The sequence below is a fragment of the Martes martes genome (assembly GCF_963455335.1).
Source record: "Martes martes genome assembly, chromosome: 8".
NCBI lineage: Eukaryota > Metazoa > Chordata > Mammalia > Carnivora > Mustelidae > Martes > Martes martes.
Window position 1 is genome coordinate 129,890,051 of NC_137895.1, and position 20,626 is coordinate 129,910,676.

At 40.1% G+C, this 20,626-nt stretch overlaps 1 protein-coding gene across 2 annotated transcripts in view; it reads right to left on the reverse strand.

Moving 5' to 3' along the window:
* Positions 1–6,124: 6,124 nt before the first annotated feature.
* MPP7 (MAGUK p55 scaffold protein 7) overlaps positions 6,125–20,626 on the reverse strand; it is a 290,474-nt gene continuing 275,972 nt past the window's right edge. The window contains exons 14-17 of one of the 2 annotated variants that reach the window (XM_080812558.1): positions 12,255–12,348; positions 11,110–11,218; positions 9,412–9,555; positions 6,125–8,949 (exon numbers count right to left, since the gene is read on the reverse strand). In XM_080812558.1, coding sequence (XP_080668684.1) covers positions 8,770–8,949; positions 9,412–9,555; positions 11,110–11,218; positions 12,255–12,348 — 527 coding nt within the window. In that variant the 3' untranslated portion in view covers positions 6,125–8,769. The remainder of the gene's footprint in view (positions 8,950–9,411; positions 9,556–11,109; positions 11,219–12,254; positions 12,349–20,626) is intronic. The other variant, XM_080812557.1, reaches the window with a different exon arrangement.

The following is a 20,626-nucleotide window of genomic DNA, read 5'->3' on the forward strand; positions in this document are numbered from 1 at the left end:
GGTTTCAGCTCAGCTCATGATCTTAGAATCCCAGGATCGAGCCCTGCATCAGGCTCTGCGCTCAGCATGGACTGTGCTGGAGAGTCTCTCTCTCTCCCTCTCCCCCTCCTATTCATGGCACGCATTCACTCTCTCTTGCTGAAATAGATAAAACCTTAAAAAAAAAAAAAAAAAGAATGTGCGTGGGGCAGAGTAAAGACTCGACAAATGAAGCCTTTGGTATTACTTTTGCCCAAGTCAAGTAAAATAGGTATTACTTTGTTCAAAATGGTAGACCCACAAGCATGATTAATTTGTAAATCCAAAAACATAAAAACAACTTTGTCCAAACTTTAAGGTTAAAATCTCATCCATGTTGTGGAGGAAAAAAGTGAAATCCAGGAAGAATAGAATTTAAATGTAGTCTCTTGCTTTGGCCCACTCTATAGGTTCCAGAATTTTTTTTCCAGATTGAAAAAAAAAGTCCAGTGTAGTGACACACGGTTACATTAGTTTCAGGTATTCAACAGTGATTCAACAGCTTGGTTCGTAAGGCTGCGCTCACTGCAAGTATAGCTACCAACTGTTACCACAGAACACTATTATAATACCATCGACTCCATTTCCCGTGCTGTGCCTTTCATCCCCGTGGCCTGTTCATTCCATAACTAGCAGCCTGTGTCTCCCTTCCTTCCTTTTTCTCACACCTTCCACCCTGCTCTCTGGCAACTGTCGATTCTATGTGTTTATGGATCTATTACCTCTTTGTTTTGTGATTTATTTTTAGATTCCATAAAACTGAAATCATTTGGTATTTGTCTTTGCCTGACTTAACTCACTTAGCATAATACCCTGTAGGTCCATCTGTGTTGTCACAGGTAACAAGATCTCATTTTTCATGGTTGAGTAATATTCCAGTGTGTGTGAGTGTGTGTGTGTGTACACATATATTGTGATCCACTCATGTATTGATGGATACTTGAGTCGCCTCCCTATTTTGGCTGTTGTAAATAATGCTGCCATAAACATAGGTGCATGTATTTTTCCAAACTAGTGTTTTCATTTTCATTGAGTAAATACCCAGTAGTGGAATTACTGGCACCATCGCATTTGGACCATATGGCATTACTATTTTTACATTTCGAGGAACCTCCATACTGTTTTCCCACCAGAGCTGCACTGATTTTTTAAGATTCCCACCAACGGTGCATAGGGTTCCTTTTTCCCCACATCCCCACCAATACTTGTTCTTTCTTGTCTTTTTGATTCTGGCCGTTCTTAGAGATGTAAGGTGATTTTGGTTTTGATTGGTATTTCTCTAATGATTAGTGATGTTGAGCATCTTTTCAAGTGTCTGTTGGCCATCTGTATGTCTTTGAAAAAATGTATATGTAGGTCCTCTTTCCATTTTTAATTGGATTACTTGTATTTTTGGTGTTTAGTTGTAGAAGTTATTTATATGTTTTGGATTTTTTTAAAGATTTTCTTTCTTTCTTTATTTGTCAGAGAGAGAGCACACACAGGAAGAGCAGCAGGCAGAGGGAGAAGCAGACCCCCAGCTAAGCAGGGAGCCCGATGGGGGACTCGATCCCGGGACCTTGGGATCATGGCCTGAGCCAAAGGCAGACACCCAACCATCTGAGCCACCCAATCCCTTTATTTTGAGTATTAACCCCTTATCAGATATATCATTTGCAAACATTTTTTTTCCCATTTAGTAGGTTGCCTTTTTGTTTTGTTGATGGTTTCTTTTGTTGTGCAAAACCTTTTTTTTTGGTGTAGTACCAATAATTTATTTTTGCTTTTGTTTCCTTTGCCTGAGGAGACCAATCTAGAAAAATGTTGTTAAAACTGAGGTCAAAGAAATTACTGCCTGTGTTTTCTTTCAGTTGTATGGTTTCCTATCTCACATTTAGGTCTTTAATTCATTTTGAATTTATTTTTGTGTATGTTGTTAAGTGGTTCAGTTTCATTCTTTTGCATGGAGCTGTCCAGTTTTCCCAGCATCATTGGTTGAAGAGACTGTTTTGTTTTGTTTTTTTTAAAGATTTTATTTATTTATTTGACAGAGATGACAAGTAGGTAGAGAGGCAGGCAGAGAGAGGCGGGGTGGGGGGAAGCAGTCTCTCCACTGAGCAGAGAGCCCGATGTGGGACTCAATCCCAAGACCCTAGGATCACGACCTGAGCTGAAGGCAGAGGCTTTAAGCCACTGAGCCACCCAGGTGCCCCTGAAGAGATTGTTTTTTCACCTTTGTATATTCATGCCTCTTTTGTTGTAGGTTAATGTGCCATGTAAGTGTGACTGTATTTCTGGGCTCTCTAGTTTGTTCTATAAAATCATTTGTTTCTACTTCTGTAAAAAAAAAAAAAATGCTATTGTTTTTTGATAGGGGTTGCACTGAATCTGTTGTTTGCTTTGGATAGTGTGAACATTTTAACAATGTTAGTTCTTTCCAATTGTGCTATCTTCCATTTCTTTTGTCACTGTTTTATAGTTTTCCAACTATAGGTCTTTGACTCCTTGGTTAGGTTTATACCTAGATATTTTATTCTTTTTTGGTGCAACTGTCAATGGAAATGTCTTAATCTCTCTTTCTGTTAGTTTGTTACTAGTGTTTAGAAACACAAATGATTTCTGTGTATTTTGTGTCCTGCATCTTTATTGAATTCATTTATTATTTCTAATAGTTTTTTTGTGGAGTGTTTAGGTTTTTCTATGTATAGTATCACATCATCTGCAAATAAGTTTTACTTTCTTCCTTACCAATTTGGATGCCTTTTCTTTCCTTTTGCTGTGGATAAGACTTCCAGTACTAAGTTGAGTAAAAGTGTTGAGAGTAGACATCCTTGTCTTGCTCCTGACCTTAGGGAAAAGTGCTTAGTTTTTCACCGTTGACTCTGATGTTAGCTGTGGGTTTCTCATATAGATTTTATCATTTTCAGGTATGTTCCCTCTAAACCCACTAAGAAGAAACTCAAGAGAGAGTTTTTAATATGAATGGATGTTGAGTAGTATCAAATGCTTTTCTGAATCTGTTGAGATGATCATGTTTTTTGTCGTTCCAGGGTGTTTTCAAGTTCAATCACTGTGTCACTCAAGGGCATGTGCAGCTGTGAAGACCCCCTTTGGTAAGTGAAAGCAAAGAGTGGGAGTGGCCTGAGTTACTCACGGATGCTGCTTTCGCAGTGAACAGCCTACCAGTGACGTAAACCATCAGAACCTTTGTATTTTTTCAGTTTTATTAAAAATAATGGACATATAACATTTTGCGAGTTTAGGGTGTACAATGGGATATATACATGTATATATTGTGAGAGGATTACCACAATAAGGTTAATATTTCCAACACCTCATATAATTACCTTCTGTTTGGTGTATGTGGTGATAAAGTCTACTCTTAGCTATACTGTATAATATACCTGAGAGTTGTTAACTATAGTCAGTATGTACACTTGATCCCCAGAATTCATCTAATTTATAACTGGAAGTTTACCCTTGACCAGCATCTCCCCATTTCCCCTACCCTCCAGGCCCGGGTAACTACCATTTTTCATTCTGAGTTTGTCTTTTTCAGAATCCATATGGAAATGAGAACATACAGTTACTGCCTTTCTCTTATTCCATTTAGTCTAAGACCCTCAAAGCCCATCCATGTTGTTGCAACAGGCAGAATTTCCTTCTTTTTCATAGTTGAATAATATTGGTGTGTATTTCCATTCTTTATCCATTCATCTGTTGGTGGACACTTAAGTTGTTTCCTTGTCTTGCCTATCATGAGTAATCCTGCAGTGAACCAGGGAGTACAGACTTCATTTTCCTTCAGATGTATACCTAGAAGTGGGCGTGCTGGATCATAATACAGTTGTTTTTAATTTCTTGATGCCTCCATACAGTTTTCTGTAGTGTTTACACCAATTCATATTCCTGCCAACAGGCCATGAGAACCCTGAGTGTGTATTCAGCAGTTAGTGGACAGAGGTCCCAGGATTGGTTCAACAGTTAGATGCTATTATGGATTTAGGATCTTTTCTTTTTTCTACTCAGTCATTCTACAGACTGACCTTTATTATTCTGGTTTAAGGCTGGCATTATGGCAGTCACGTTGGCAAACATCACCAAATAATTGGGGTAGCGCCAACAGAAAGGATAGGGACAGGGGCATGAAAAAGATCTTTTACCACATGCAGTTTAATCTTTGACAAAGTAAATCAGGGGAACAACTCTTGGTCACAGCTTCTCCAACAGACATCACGTGGAACTGGGCAACACAACCAACTCCAGTTAATCCCCGCAAAGCGCAGACTGTCCTAATTCACCACTAAGGACCGGGACTTGGGCGGACTAAACCGAATGGTGTATCACACTGCGCAAGTCTGCTCCTGATAAACAGCCACTTTCTGATTAACCAGTTCTTACAGGCTTAGGTGCAGCAAGTTCTATCCGACTTCAAGCAGGAGCGTTTTGAGAAAATTATAAACTGTGCCTGCATAAGAAGGGTAAACCTTCTCCAAGCGACCAAATCTCAGGTTTCCATCTCCGGCTCAAGTTACAGCAACATCAGAAGTGCGCCGCAGTGAAAATGGTGCGGGCGCGGGGAGGCGGACCCCGATTCAAGTTCGGATTCCGGTGCTCGTGAGCCTCGAGCCTCGGTCACCTGGGGCAAGGTGCTGAAGCCCTGCCCCTCCCTTTTCTCAGTTGTACAAATAGGAAGGTGCCTTTCACATAAGGGAGCTGTGGGGATTCAATGAGACGGCGAATGGAAACCGCACAGACGTCTGATGGTCAGGAAGTACAGTGGGGTGGCGGGTGTTGGTCCTGGTCGGAGCACGTGTGTACATAGCGGTTTCAAAAACACTCCCTGCCCTCCCGGAGCTTGAGGATAAGGGGAGCAAGCATTTGTGAAGGAAGTGTGGTAGCAGAAGAAAGGGCATTCATGCACTTAAGGGACATTTCTCTTAAATCCATGTAAGTTATACTGCATACCAGTGGCTAAAAATAACAATTTGTTCACTTCCCTATTGAGGATTACTTAAATTGGTCCTGATGTATCACTTGGAAGTAATGGATGCTTTTTACATAATAAAACCATCCTAGGAATTATTAGACTTCCAGTGAATTTGCTAATAGAGAACTGTTTATATGGGTGATCATTTATAGAGCTGTTTTGAAATTGTGTGATGTGAGAATAATCACTATAACACAGGAGCTCACAGTTATCGAATATTTCTGTCCCAGGGTTTTGTTCCAAGTACTTTACATGGATCAGCTCTTCTGTGCCCACAACCATCCCATGAGGTAAGCAGAATTATGATGTCCATTTTCCTGCTCAGAGAGGTTCAAGGACTGTCTCAAGGTTGCAAAGCTGGTAGTAGGCAAAACCAGAATTTGAACTCAGGAAGTGCGGCTCCAGATCCCAGGCTCCTGAGGACTACCCTGAAGAGTGTTTCAGCGGAAGCAGAGCTGGGGCTCATTGGCTCAACTGTTGAAGCAAGGCCAGCGCTAATGAGCGCGTGTGTGCACCTAAGCAGGTCGCCGTCTATCCTCAGGTACAGCTAAACAAAAAAGCTGAGTTGTGCCTGACTGGAGTTCAGGAACAGGATGTGGAGAATGCTCTAGTTCCTGATGGGGAGGAATGGGACAAGGAACGATCCCATCTCGGATGGGCCCTGACTGTCCACCCCCCTCTCATTTCTCCTGGGGTCCCATGGGGAAAGCCCAGCTCTGGACCACCCTCAGGGTCTGGGCCAGGCTGGAGGTGGCTGTCACTCACTAACAGGCCTGAGAGGCAAGGGATGGTGACTAGGGGATGGACACGTCCCGGAGGAGGGAGCTGCAGAGAAGGATGCCCCCCCAAGAGCTCGGGGACCAGCAGGTGCCCCGAGGCCTGGCTGGGTCCGCTGGACCAGAGTGATCCAGGGAGTGGGACCCACGGCCAGAGAGGGCGTCTCTTTAAATGGCTGCACTGTATGGGTAGGAGCAGGACTGGTGAAGTCCGCCTGTCCAACAACCTTGTTAAGACCAGTAACTTACTGATAGAAACAAATATGAAGTTTAATTTTAAACACGGCAAATTCAAATAAACCATTTGGAATCAGAGTAGAAAACAGTTTGTTCGACCACAAGAAACAATATCCTAAAGACCCAAGTGCAAGAACATTGTGCAAGTGCACATGTCCTCTGAAGAGACTTTATTAAGATCAAAGGTTTTCCATTACATTTATTTAGAAATCCTCAGCAGTCAAAAAGAAAATAAATAATAGAAATCTAGATCTTCAAGAAGCTTTTACTAAGTTTTTTTTAAATCTGTAGAGATTACAGGTTTGTCCATTTTAAATTATTATGATTCAGATACATTCAATCATTATATACCAGGAATGTCAGCCTTACAGCTATTAAGAATGTCTATATGAGTAAGTAAAACAACGGGAAAAAAATATTTCAATTTCACCTTTTTCTTTTGAATGGACTCCAGCTGGGATCTGCAACTGGTGATCATGGGAATACAGAATTTTCTGATCTTGGATTTTAAATATATGGACTTAAAAATATAAACATTCCTCTTCTCTCAAATAGTGGCTGACAGTGAGGGGCACCATGTGCGTCTCCTTGCTGAAGGAGGAGGGGGTCTGGCTGCAGACGAAAGTCTCGGGCCTTCTGCAGTAGTTATCAGCGAGCCCCTGGCGCTGTCTTACTTGGTTTCTAGACATCAAAATGGCCGTGTAAGCATCACTTGCAAAGCCATGTACCTAGTACATTTCCCAAATTGCTAAGGGGCATCTTTTCATTAAAAACAAACAAACAAACCCTTGTTCAGTTCTAGTGTGAAAAGGGAGAGAGGTCTGGACACTTATATTTCGTAGTAACACCCCATCGCTACCAACAGCCACAAGGACTCTGTTTCCACCCCGTTCTGCTACCCTCTACCCCCGCAGTAAAGAATTTGGACGCCGAAATTATTCAGACAATTGCCTAGATAATTAATTACACGTTTCCCATTACTCTTTGAAGAGGAGATTTTGATTTACAGGAGATTTTTAGCCAGTGTTCAAAGAGGAGTCTACCCAAACTCTGTAAGATTTGTATTTTCTTAGAGCAGCCCTATAACTTTAAGTACGGCAGCCCTCTTCCCCACTCTTTTAAAAAAACTAAATGGCTTGCTGTTGGGTTTATAAACTTAGAACTCACTGTTTGGATCATGTTAGGTAACACTTAGTCTGACTGTTTTAGTGTTGCGTGTGTATCAAGGCCATTGCAGTAGTTTTTGTCTCTGTTTCTAACGTAACTTTGAAGGAAACCCAGCGGATAGCGCTACCAAACGCGTGGTGCGCGTGTAACACTTGTGGGTCTGTGTATGAACAAAGGTCAAATATTTACATGGAATGTTGACCCTGACTTATAAAACTATTTTAAATTATGACATCTTTACATACAATTTATGAAGAGCTCCATTTGATAATTAAAAAAATATGCCTTTGAGAGATTTCATAAATATATAAAATTTCACTACATTCTATTTTTTCTTTAAACATGACATCTAAACTCTCTTTACAAATCAACAAAAAATATTTTGTTTGAAAGTCACAGATGCAGTGATTTTTGATTGGCAGGTTCTTAGTGCATGCAAGAATGGCAAGACATGTTGTTCTCTTATACAACTTACGGCCCTTTCCAGTATCTTGCGCTATGTGATTTATTTGTTGAAGTTCACTAGAGACAAGCAAAAATGAGAACCCATCTAAATATTTATAATACAGTCTCTCTTATAATTCTTTAAAAATGGTAAGATTAGGATGGCACCTGACCAGTGTTAAGAATTATTTTGATGATGAAGAGGTAAGTTAACATCACACAAAAAGTTTTCTAAAATACATCTTAGTGCAATTTAAAATATGATTAATTGCACATGTGAAAATTGATCACATTTTAACTGTATTGGTAACATGTAAAACACCTACTTTTGGAATAGGAATCACATTCTTACGATTTATTGGATGGTGACTGCAGAAATCCTGTCTGATGATTTACAAATAAAAATGTCCTTTGTAATAAGTAAGGTTGGTGTTCTCTTGGGGCAAGTCATGATTACAAAGACTAATCCCATGAAGGAAGAGCTTTTAGTGACAAATATAATCATTTTAAAAAGTCTTACCTTCCCTCATTAAATATTTGAGACACTGATCTGTAGTCCTAAGAGGCCTTCTCAAGCTATGACATGCAGGCCACTCACTAAGGCAAATGTGTCATAATTCCTTAAATACACTGACTATATTGTAGATATGTAAGAAAAAGGTTGCGCTTTTAGAATGGTAAGAGGATGCCTTACTGTCAGCCCAGGTGAGCCTCGTGACCCATCCGAAGAACGGCAGAGCTGTCCTGTTTGCCTGGAGCTGCTCACGGCTGTGAAGGTCATGCCAAGAGCGTCCAGACTTGATGGAGGGACCACATCTGAGACCCGACGAAGCACAACTCCACTATCAATTCCCTGGCTGTTTCTCCCTGAAAAGTCCAACCACCTTCTCTTACAGATACAGCTGTATGTTAAAGATAACAAAAAGGTTCAAAAGCTCTGCTCAAAAGATGGTACTATGCAAATTTTGATTCTGGATCTTCTACTCAAATACTGTGCTTGAAGTAAGGCTGGAGAAAGATACAAACAAAACCAACATTCAGTGTTAAGCAAGACTGCACGTCTACAGCAGTGACGTAGACTAACAAACCCTGCCACCGGGACAGTAACTGATTTCGTCATGCACTCTACAAAACGCTGACCGTGGGAGTTTCCCTTAGTTACGAATGTAACCAGCTCACTGGAACCCAGTGGGCCTCTGTCTCTAATTTGTCAAAGGTTGTTTTCAGCTCATTGAATGCCACGGTGAGGTCATCATTTACTATGATTTTGTCAAAAAGATGACCATACTGATTTTCCATTATCTGTGCAGATTTAATCATTTCCTGAAAGTCTTCTTCCTGCAAAAGGAAATATTAAAAAAAAACTTTGGTTAACCAGGCAATTGTATCACTTTACATGGACGCAGACATTTCTATAACTGGTTTATCAAATGCTATCCTGTGTTTTTTCTTTCAGCCCCAAATGAAAATGACCCTCCTGACCTGCCAGTTCTTCAGACGTCATAACTTCGTGACTCAACTGCTCACGCAAAGTTCCCACCTATCGTGAATTTCAGGATTATCACTCACTCATCATTACAGGAATATTTCAGTCAACAGAATAGGAAGATCTCGTCATAGAAGCACAGAAAGCCATTACCATGCAATCACTCAAAAGGTACGTACCTAAACCCAGTTCTGCTTTCATGGAGTTATGGACCACCCCATCTACTACAGCATGTCTTCTGAAGGTAGTGGGGCTCCCGCATGCGTAATTTCAAGCACCACTTACATTTTCTTAATGAGCCTCACTGTACTTACTGTGAAAGGCTTTGCAGCACCTTGGTCATCTCTGCTTGAAATAATCTTTGCATTTTTTCTTGTCTCCCTCAGGCGCTCTATTGATGGAGGCTTTATAAATATCACGTAGGGCTTAAATTCTAGGGTCCTTAAATGCTTCACTGTCTGCAAGGAAGAAAATAAGTATTATTTCTTCGTAATGTCATGAGTGAATTTTATAGTAAAACCAAAGTTTCTTTCAAAGGAGAAAACTCCTTAAAATTAAGGCCAGTAGCTCCTTCAATATATTATTCAATCAGTAGTTGCCAATTAAATGTCATAATTATATACCCCTGAAAAAATGTTGGAGAATATAACTTGCCTTTTAAAATGTTTTGAAATATTTTGAAATCTATCATAATTCATACTGAACAGAAGCAGCTAAAAATACCATAAAACTGATTTTTAAATCAAATACTCAAAAGATGCTATGAGTTAAGTGTGTGTCTGCACAGGAAAATCTTCCAACCATCCCATCTAAGCCTCTTCCATATCTCACACAGGAGTCTGTCATTCTGTCTTGTGTGCCATGCCATCCTTTGGAGTATCCTAAAAGGGCAAGCCTTCTGCTTTCCAGGAAGCTTGTCAACATTCCCCCCTCAAAATATCTTACATTATTTACACTACGCTTCTGAGGACTCACCTACAGTTGAGGGGGAATGGTAAAAGGGTGGGAGTTGAGGGATCCTCTTGATCTATGTGTCAGGGGCCCCCCAGAATGTGCGTACAAATCATAAACTCCCCTGAAAGGTTAGTGTGGGGGGTGGGGCCAGAGGATCTGTATGTCCGGTGGGCTAGTGAGGTTCTGGGGACAGACAGCTGGACCCGACTAGACCCAGGGTACCAGCAGAGAGATTCGGCACAAGTAGGAGTATCCTACACATCGCCGGCGCCGAAGTGAAGGGGTCAGCTGCCCTACTGATCCTTGGGACGCTTTCACTCCAGATTCACCTTCCTGAAGAGGAGTGAGGGGCATCTCCAGGCCATCCTGGGTCTTAGAAGTTGTACACCCATCAGTGAGCAAGAGTCTGTGGCCCCTGGGTGACAAGGACAAAGCTATGGGTTGGGTCTCTGCTGGAGGAGAGAGATGTGGTTCAGTAAGAATTGAATGGCTTCATCCACTGCCATCCTCGGTCCAGAGCGTTCGTAAGCATCCCTGGCCTCCCAGCAAGGGTTCGGCTGACAGCTGCAGGGACGATCTCACTCAGCTCAGTTCCTGCGAAACGCCCCCCAGTGCTATGCAGGGGGTGTGCACTTGTAGAATATGTAGAGAATCAAAATACAAGAGGGCCAAGAACCGAAATGTCCACTGTAAAAATTACAAACACTTATAATCGTACTTAACACTTAAGAATACATTATACACGTAGCAATGTATTTTTTAAATAAAAACTACACAGAAGAAATACCGAAGAGTCCTGGTACTTGGCAAACGTGGAATATAAACAAGAGTTACCAACAGATCTTGTGGCTTCCCCTACTCCTCTTCTCTAACAGCATGGGTCTTTTTACCCCCCTCTCACCAGAGACCTCTCACATTTAAAGGCTTTCGTCACTAGGAAAGCCACAGATAGGCCCAGAGTGAGCAGCCTTCAGATTTACCCACCGACGGAAAGGTTCCCGTGAAGTGTGGCAGCTCACACGGGCCAGAGGGCACTGAATAGCTCATTGTTCACTTACGTGAGGCTGAACATCCAACAAACAAACTTTGTTTTTAGCAAGGACAGACCGCACGGAGTCTATACTTGTGCCGTAGTAGTTGTTTTTATATTCACCGTATTCAATAAACCTGTAGGAAATCAGATCTGCATCAGAGCCATTCGCGAATTAATTACAGATAGAAGTGGAAAGACATAATTCAAATATATAAAAAGATTTTTGCTGAACATGTAATTTTTTTTTACTGTGTTCAATAAAATAAGTAGGGCCAAGTCCTCCAGAATGTCAATTTTAAAAAATCTTGTATTTTACATTTTCAAATCAGTAACACTTGCTTGTATTACACTTAAGCAGAAAGAAAGTACTTCAGTCCAGCAGTACTCTGTTTTCCATCACCTCTTTTTCAGAACTAATGCAATGCAATAAAACAGTGAATAAGCCAAACAATAGAAACTACTGAAATTTCACTGCACGCTACAGAATAACCACACTCAGCTATCGAACGACAGGAGGAACTGCTTGGTGGCTAATGGAAGCAGGGCAGCCGATTACGTGCTATAAAAACACAATCGCTGTGCCAAACGCGGAAAAAAGCATTTTGATGTTTCAATAAAATCCCCAAATCCTGCATTAAAACACACACTGCTCCCTGATACCCTAAAATATTCAGGCTGGAGCAAATGGGGGACCTGGGGAGCGGGGGCAGTTAGAGCTGGCCGGAGGACAGGGTGTAAGCAAGGCGACTAACAGCATTTTAATTCGCTGAAGAGCCAGTGAGGGACAGAGATGCGTGTGGAAGAGATCGTGGGACTAGGGGTCTAGTACATCGTTGTTAGATTTTTTAAAGAAAATTCTATTCAAATTCTGTGTTAAGATTCAAGGAGTGGGGTGGAAAGAGGCCACAGTAACGTATAAGCAACATTCCCTCATCCTTCAAAGTAACTCCTGCCCATTTAACTCATCAGAAACATAGCAGCTCTAGGTTATTAAAACATTACAGGTGAAGACTGGTAACACCTACTAACCAAATCCTCACCTTTTCATCCGTCTCAAATATTATAAAACTTAAAATTTATTTCAAACAGAAGGGAACCCTCAGTTGCCTAAAACCAGGTAAGAGAGGCACAGGCTTAAAAACAACAGTCATACAAAAACCTTCCACATACTTGTTATTTTGTACGTCTGTCTCAAACAAATGCTTGGAAATGAAAATATATTCCACACCATCGCTCTCCTGGCTTCTTCTTGCTCTGGTTGTGTCTGCGATTTAATTAAAAAGAGTTTACAAAAGTTGACATCAGCCATTCTAAGGAAGATACTAAAAAAGAAATCATCATGTATTGAAGTATTTTTCAGGGCATCTGGGTGACTCAGTAGGTTGAGCATCTGCCTTCAGCTTAGGTCACGATCCCAGAGTCCCGGGATCTAGTCCCACACATCAGGCTCTCTGCTCAGCGGAGAGCCTGCTTCTTCCTCTGCCCCTCACCCTGCTTGTGCTTGCTTATGCTCTCTCTCTAATATATAAAATCTTTAAAAAAATAAAAAATAACTTATTTCTCATAAACCAGATTTAAAAATTTAGAAAAGAGCAAATTAGCTAATAAAGTGTCATTCAGATTTTCTACCAATAGGAAAGTACACCACTGATTTGAATATGGATTCAAAATTAAATAGCACTGTGTCTGTGCTATTCATTATTCTGAAGGCACTCTACCACGTTAATTAAAAATGGTATTTTAACCATTGAGGGAAAACTGTCTTTTGCAAATAATATGCTTATTATCATATTTACTGATTGTTATTCACTAAGCAAGTCTAATGCCTGCTAGGTGGTAAGGTAAACACTGAAATTATTTTACCGTCTTCCACCTACAGCACACAGCGAGTATGTCATCAGTGTTTTGTTTCACCGGCTGAATTTGAAAACCTCTATGTGCTATTCATTCCTCCATTGCAAAATTATAAACACCTCAGAATACTACTGAACTTCCAGACGTTCAGTAATGTTGCCTGTCTGCTACTAAGTTATAATGGAGCAGAAAACACAGGGTTAGCTATAAAAACACAACCAAACCTCAGGAGTTGCATGCTGATAGAGGAAGGGCAAACAGCCCATCCTTCCTGCGGATTATGGCTAAAAGCTCTGGGCCCAGCCAACTTTGCAAAGAAATAAAGCAGGGAGACTGTGGAGAGGAATCAACCTGCAGGGGGCGGAGTTTTAACTTTTATTGCTTCTTAGCTTTGCCTGGAGTGTGGGAACATTTACAGAGCATCATGGCGTTCTGTGTGACTACATTTCCAGTAGGAGCCCTTTTTGGTGAAAAGAACCAAGAAAAAGCAAAAAAGCCCTTAGAAATTGAAAAGCATGGAGGTAATCCAGGAACACTGGTGAAGGAGATATTCTAAAGCGGAAGGAATCAATCCCAGCTGAAGAATAACCCCTGAGCTATGCACTTGGCAGGTCAGACTCCAACGGACCCAGCAATGTTTTCAGACGCGAACTAAGATTAGAACAAGTCTCAGCCTAACCCGTGAATAAGAGCAGCACAGAACACCCCCAAACCAGCTTAGAGAACTGAGCTGAGATTTGAACGATGCACACAAGTATCAGACTCACCCCTGAGCCACATGTGACAGGGAAGACCCAAACCAGTGTAGCAAAGACTTAACAAAATTGAACTCAGATTGAAACCACAACTCACAGAAAATGGGACAGAACTTATGTTGTAAACATAAAAGGGTGATTACTTGCTAAAACAAAAACATTCTCCAAAATCTTGACTCCCTCCAACACCTCCTGCTTTACTCATTTTCAGAGTGCTCAGAGAGCTGTCTCTGGCCTAGAGTTGTAAGTGTAATCAGCAGTAAGGATGGGCTGTATCCAGGTTTTCACTTGCTGGGTTCGCACTGAAACATCTCAGGGTTTTTGTTTGTTTTTAAAGTTAATCCTATATTTCCTGCTCCACTGTAAGCAGGACCTAGAGTTGATAAAACATTGCATTTGTAACACCCCCAATGCAATTTAAAAGAGCCAAGAAATTATGACCAATTCTCAAGGGGAAAATGGCAGATGGCAACTCTGAATGATCCAGAAGTTAGAACTACCAAGGAATTTAAGGCAACTGTTTGTAACCGTGTTTTATAGGGTAAAGGAAAACACATCTGAAATGAATGAAAATATAAATTCTCAGAGAAAGAGAAACTATAAACAAGAACCAAATGGAAAGTTTAGAACAGAAATATACAGTAGCTAACAGACACAAGTTACTAGATGGGTAAGTTGTTAGAATGGGGAGGACAGAGAAAAATCAACTTGAAGGTAGATCAATGGAAATTATAAAATCTGAGCAACAAAGAAAAAAAAAGATTGAAAAGATATAAATGGAACCCGAGGGACCTGTGTAATGTGTAATCTGGATGCCAGAGAAGACAAAAAAGATACTGAGGCCAAAAAAAAAAAAAAAAAAAAAAGTTTTTCAAGAAATAATGGCCCCAAACTGCTAAAATTTAGTGAAAGACATACATTTCACAAATTTCAGAAGCTCAACAAATCTCAAATAGATAAATTCAGAGAAAAATCATGCTAGACAGCAACAAAACCAGAGTACTAACAGCCAAAGATAAAGAAAAAAAATCTTGAAAGCCTCTAGTAAAAACCAATACAGTACATATACGGAATAATGATTTCTGTGACTACAGATTTATTATAAATCATAAAAACAAGGACTCAGTGAAATAATATCTACACTTAAAGTATTGAAAGATAAGAACGTCACCTAAAATATCCTTCAGGAGAAAAAGGCAAAACATCTTTTCAGAAGGAGAGAGACTAAGAGAATTCATCAGCATATCTGTTCTAAAAGAATATTCAAGGAAGTTTTTAGGCTAAAAGGAAGTTTATATCTTCAAGGAATGAAGAAAGCAACAGAAAGAATAGTTGAGCAGAAACAATATTTTTTTCCCTCTTACATTCCATATATATATGTATATGTGTATTTGTACATGTATATATGTATCTGTATATATAATATAAACATACTGTATATATAGATGTGTATCTATAGATGTATATATGTGTATGTATATATATCTAATATAGACATTGTGTATATAAAATTAGACATGTTATATATTATATATTAGACATGTATATATGATATATAACAGACATATATAATAAACATATATATATATAAAACTGATTTAGAAATTGTAATATCTAGTAGAGTTTTCAGTGTATGCAAACATAACCTTGTCAACTAGCACAAAAAGGACTAGGGAAAAAGACTCATATGATTGAAAGGTTTCTATATATTATGTGAAATGGCATGAAGTTAACTCTAGACTGTGACTGGTTAGACATTAAGCATGTTGTAATCCCTAGAGCAACCAGTAACAAGTAATGCAAAGACATATAAGCAGAGCGCCAATAGGTAAATTGAAATGGAACATTAATAAACATTCAAATAATTAAAAAAAAGTAGAAAAAATAAAAAGCAAAAAAACCCCAAACAAACCCCAGGATAAATAAAAACATAATAGTAGCTTAAATTTAATCATTTCCGCAATTCAATAAACATTAACTGGTTTATACACTCAAATTTAAAGGCAGAACAGGTGAAAAAGCAAAACTGTACTACATGCTGTCTATAAGCTTGTAAGAAAGACACATTAAATATAAAGACACAAATAAGCTGAAAGTGAACAGATGGAAGACAGTGTATGTACCATGTAAACAATAAGGATAAGGCAGGGGCGCCTGAGTGGCTCAGTGGGTTAAGCCTCTGCCTTCAGCTCAGGTCATGATCTCAGGGTCCTGGGATCGAGCCCCCCACATCGGGCTCTCTGCTCGGCAGGAAGCCTGCTTCCCCCTCTCTCTCTATGTGCCTCTCTGCCTACTTGTGATCTCTCTCTCTCTGTCAAATAAATAAAATCTTTAAAAAAAAAAAAAAAACAACAATAAGGATAAGGCAGCTAAAGTGGCTACTTCAGTATCAGACAAAAGAGACTTCAAGAAAAAGTATGATCAGAGATAAAGAAGAATGTTTCATAATAATAGAAACTTATAACAATTATAAATTTGTACACACATAGTAACAAAACTTTAAAGTACAGGAGGCAAAATGGGCTTAAGTTAAATGGAGAAATGGACACGTTCACCATCAGAATAGATTTTACTGCCTCTCAACTACTGACAGAACTAGACAAAATATCGGTAAGACACGGGATCTAAACACCACCAACCTCAGGGGTCTATTTAATACCTGTATAACACTACATCCAGTAACTGCAGAAAACACATGATTTTCAAGCATAGATGATGCATTTGTCAAAAGGTAGATCATATGCTGGCCCATAAAAAGTTCCAGTCAATTTAAAAGAATCCAAATCATACGGAGTAAATTCTCTAACCAAAGAATAATGAAAAATCCATAATAAGATATCTAGGAAAAACTCAAATATTAAACACACTTCCAAATAATCATGAATCAAAAATGGAACAATAAAAGTGAACAAATACTGTGAAGTACACAACAAGGAAAATACAACCTATCAAAGTTACGGGATAGAGAAAGATAGTGCATAGCAGGAAACTTACGCCTTTACGTACTTCTATTAGAAGAGAAGACATAAAATAAGTGACTGAAAGTTAATCTTAAAAACTGCTAGAGGGGTGCCTGGGTGGCTCAATGGGTTAAGCCTCTGCCTTCGGCTCAGGTCATGATCCCAGGGTCCTGGGATCGAGCCCTGCATCAGGATCTCTTCTCAGCGGGGAGCCTGCTTCCCCCTCTCTCTCTGCCTGCCTCTCTGCCTACCCATGATCTCTGTCAAATAAATGAATAATATCTTAAAAAAACAATTTCTAGAAAGAAAAGATCAAAGTAAACTCAAGCCAAGGAGAAGTGAATAAGAAACAGAAATTAACAAAATAGAAAAAAATTAAGACAAGAAAAATGACAAAAATTTAAAATCTAATTACAGTGATTAAGAAAAAGAGAAAAATCACCAATATAAATAATGAAATAGGAGTTATTACCAGAGATCCTAGCAACAATAAAAAGGACTAGTGGAGGGGCGCCTGGGTGGCTCAGTGGGTTAAAGCCTCTGCCTTTGGCTCGGGTCATGATCCCAGGGTCCTGGGATCGAGCCCCGCATCGGGCTCTCTGCTCGGCAGGGAGCCTGCTTCCTCCTCTCTCTCTACCTGCCTCTCTGCCTACTTGTGATCTCTGTCAAATAAATAAATGAAATCTTTAAAAAAAAAAAAAGAGGTTTAGTGGATATTATGCATACTTTATGCAACATATTTGCCAATTTAGATGACATGGATAAATTTCTTGAAAAGTATGAAGAATCAAAATTGAAACAAGAGGAGACAATATCTGAACAGTCCTATATCTACTAAATAAATCCATTATATAAAGATTTTATTTATTTGAGAGCGCACACACAAGCAGGGGGAGGGCCAGAGAAAGAAGTGAACTTCCTGCTGATTGGGTAGCCTGATGGGGGGTTTGATCCCCAGATCATGACCTGAGCCAAAGGCAGATGCCTGACTGAGCCACCGAGGCGCCCCTAAATAAATCTGTTTTTCCAAACCTTCCCCAAAAGACTCCAGGCCTGGATGGCTGATGAAGTCTGTCCAACATAATGAAATAACACAAATCCTACAGCAACATATTTTTGCATAAAGAGGAACTGCTGCTTAATTCATTTTATGATATTAGTATAACCCTAATAGCAAAATCTAACAAAGACATTAGAAAACATTACAGACCAATCTCCATCATAAATTTAGGTGCAAAAGTCCTTAACAAAAATATTAGCAAGTCAATTTTGACCATTTATTTTTTAAAAAGATACAAGATCACAACCAAGTAGAGTTTATCTCGTGAGCAAGAGGTAGGCCAAACATTTGAAAATCAACAGAATTCACCATATTAACAGAAGGAAGGGCAATACATCATCATTTCAGTGTATCCAGAAAGAGCATTAGAAAGAGTTTCACCACCAATGCACGACAAAAAGTCTCCGCAAACAAGGAATTGCAGAGAATGCTTCCAAACAAATAACGGGGCATCACTGATTCAGCATCATACTTAATGGTAAAAGATGGGAATTGTTTTCCCTTGAGATCAGGAACAAGGCAAGTCTGCTAAACAACACGAAAAAATAACCTGAAATGGATCAAGACCTAAATGTAAATGTAAACTATAAAACTTCTAGAAAAAGCAGAATGTCTTTGTGACCCTGAGATAAAGGATTTTTAGAGCACCAAAAGCACAAAACATGAAATGATAGACGTTGTCAAAATTAAAAGCTTTTGGTTTTGAAAAACACGATTAAAAAAATGAAAGGGTGGATGCCTGGGTAGCTCAGTTGGTAAAACATCCAACTCTTGATTTTGGCTCAGGCCATGATCTCCGGATCCATGCCAGGCGCAGAGCCTGCTTAAGATTTTCTCTCCCCCTCTGCTCCTGCCCCACCTTGTGTGCACACTCTTAAAAAATGGAAAAAGGCAGTCCACAGACTGACAAGATTATATGAATACCACATTCATCATAAAAGGGACACATATCCGGAATAAAGAATTCTCAAAACTCAGACAATGCAATTTTGAAAAATGGGCAAAATATTTGAATAAGCACTTCACCAAAGGAGATGCATAAATGAGTGGATCCACGAAATGATGCTCGACATCATTAGTCATTAGTTAAATGCAAACCGAGACGCTACTACAACGTACAGGCATACCTTGTTTTGTTGCGCTTTGCCTTATGGTGCCTCACAGGCATTGTCTTTCGTTGTTTTTTAAAACAAGTCGAAGATTTGTGGCAAGTCTAGCAGTGCCATTTTTTCCAACAGCATTTGCTCATTTGTGTCTCTGTGTCACATTTTGGTAATTCTCACCGTATTTCCAACTTTTCCATGATTGTGTGTGTTATGGCGATCTGTGATCAGTGATCTTTGATGTTACTCTCATAGTTGTTTTGAGGTGCCATGAACTGCACCCACATGAGATAGTGAACTTAATCAACAAATGTGTGTGTTCTGACTGCTCCGCTGACCAGCCATTTCCCCCGTCTCACCCTCTCTCCTCAGGCCTCCCCATTCCCTGCGACACAACAGTATTGAAATTAGGCCAATTCAGAATCCCACAATGGCTTCTAAGTGTTCAAGTGAAAGGAAGAGTCTCACATTCTCACCTTGAATCAAAAGCTAGACATGATTAAGCTTAGCGAGGAAGGCGTGTGGAAAGCTGAAATTGGCCGAAAGCTCTTGCACCAGTCAAGTTGTGAATGCAAAGAAAAATTCTTGGAATAAATTAAAAGCACTACTCCAGTGAATGTGCAGATGGTAAGAAAGTGAACCGGCCTTGTGGCTGTATGGAGAAAGCTCGAGTGGTCTGGAGAGACGATTAAACCAGCCATGACGTTCTCCTAAGCGAAGGCCTGATCCAGAGCAAGGCCCTAACCTAAGGCCCAGTTCTATGAAGGCCGAGAGCGGTGAGGAAGCCCAGAAGAAAAGCTGGAAGCGAGCAGAGGCTGGTTCAGGAGGTTTAAGGAAAGAAGCTGTCTCCGTAACAGAAGAGTGCACGGAGACGCAGCAAATGCTGACGCAGAAGCGAGAGCAAGTTATCCAGAAAGATCTAGCGAAGATCATTAATGAAGGTGGCTACACTAAGCAGACATTCACTTAAATTAAATAGACATATTGGAAGAAGACTTTCATAGCCAGAGAGAAGTCAATGCCTCGCTTCAAGCTTCAAAGGACAGTCTGGCTTGTCAAGGGCGAATGTAGCTGATGACTTTGAGTTTGAAGCCAGTGCTCTTTGACTGTTCTGAAAATCCCAGTGCCCTTAAGAATCACACTAAGTCTGCTCTGCCTGTGCTCTATAATTGGAACAAAGCCAGGATGACAGCGCATCTGCTTACAACATGGCCTGCGGGGGATTTAAGCCCAGTGTTCAAACCTAGTGCTCAGAAAGATTCCTTTTAAAAATGAGTGCTCATGGACAGTGCACCTTGTCACCCAAGAACGCTGATGGAGACGTACAAGATTAATGTTATTTTCATGCCTACTAACACAACATCCATTCTGCAGCCCATGGATCAGAGTAACTGTGACTTTCAATCTTATTATTTAAGAAATACATTTTTTGTAAGGCTGTGGTTGCCATAGACAGTGATTCCTCTGATGGCTTTGGGCGAAGTAAATTGAAAACTGACTTATGGAAAGGATTCACCATTCTAGATGCCACTAAGAACATCTGTGATTCATGGGAAGAGGTCAGAATATCAACATTAACGGTTTGGAAGAAGTTGACTTCAGTCCTCATGGACGACTTGGGGGGGTTCAAGACTCAAGTGGAGGAAGTCACTGCAGATGTGGGGGAAACCAGCACAAAAAGTAGAATTTTAGAAGTGGAGCCTGAAGATGTGACTGAATTACTGCCATCTCATGATAAAATTTTAATGGATGAGGAGACGCTTCTTATGGATGAGCAATGAAAGTGGTTTCCTGAGATGGTAACTGCAAA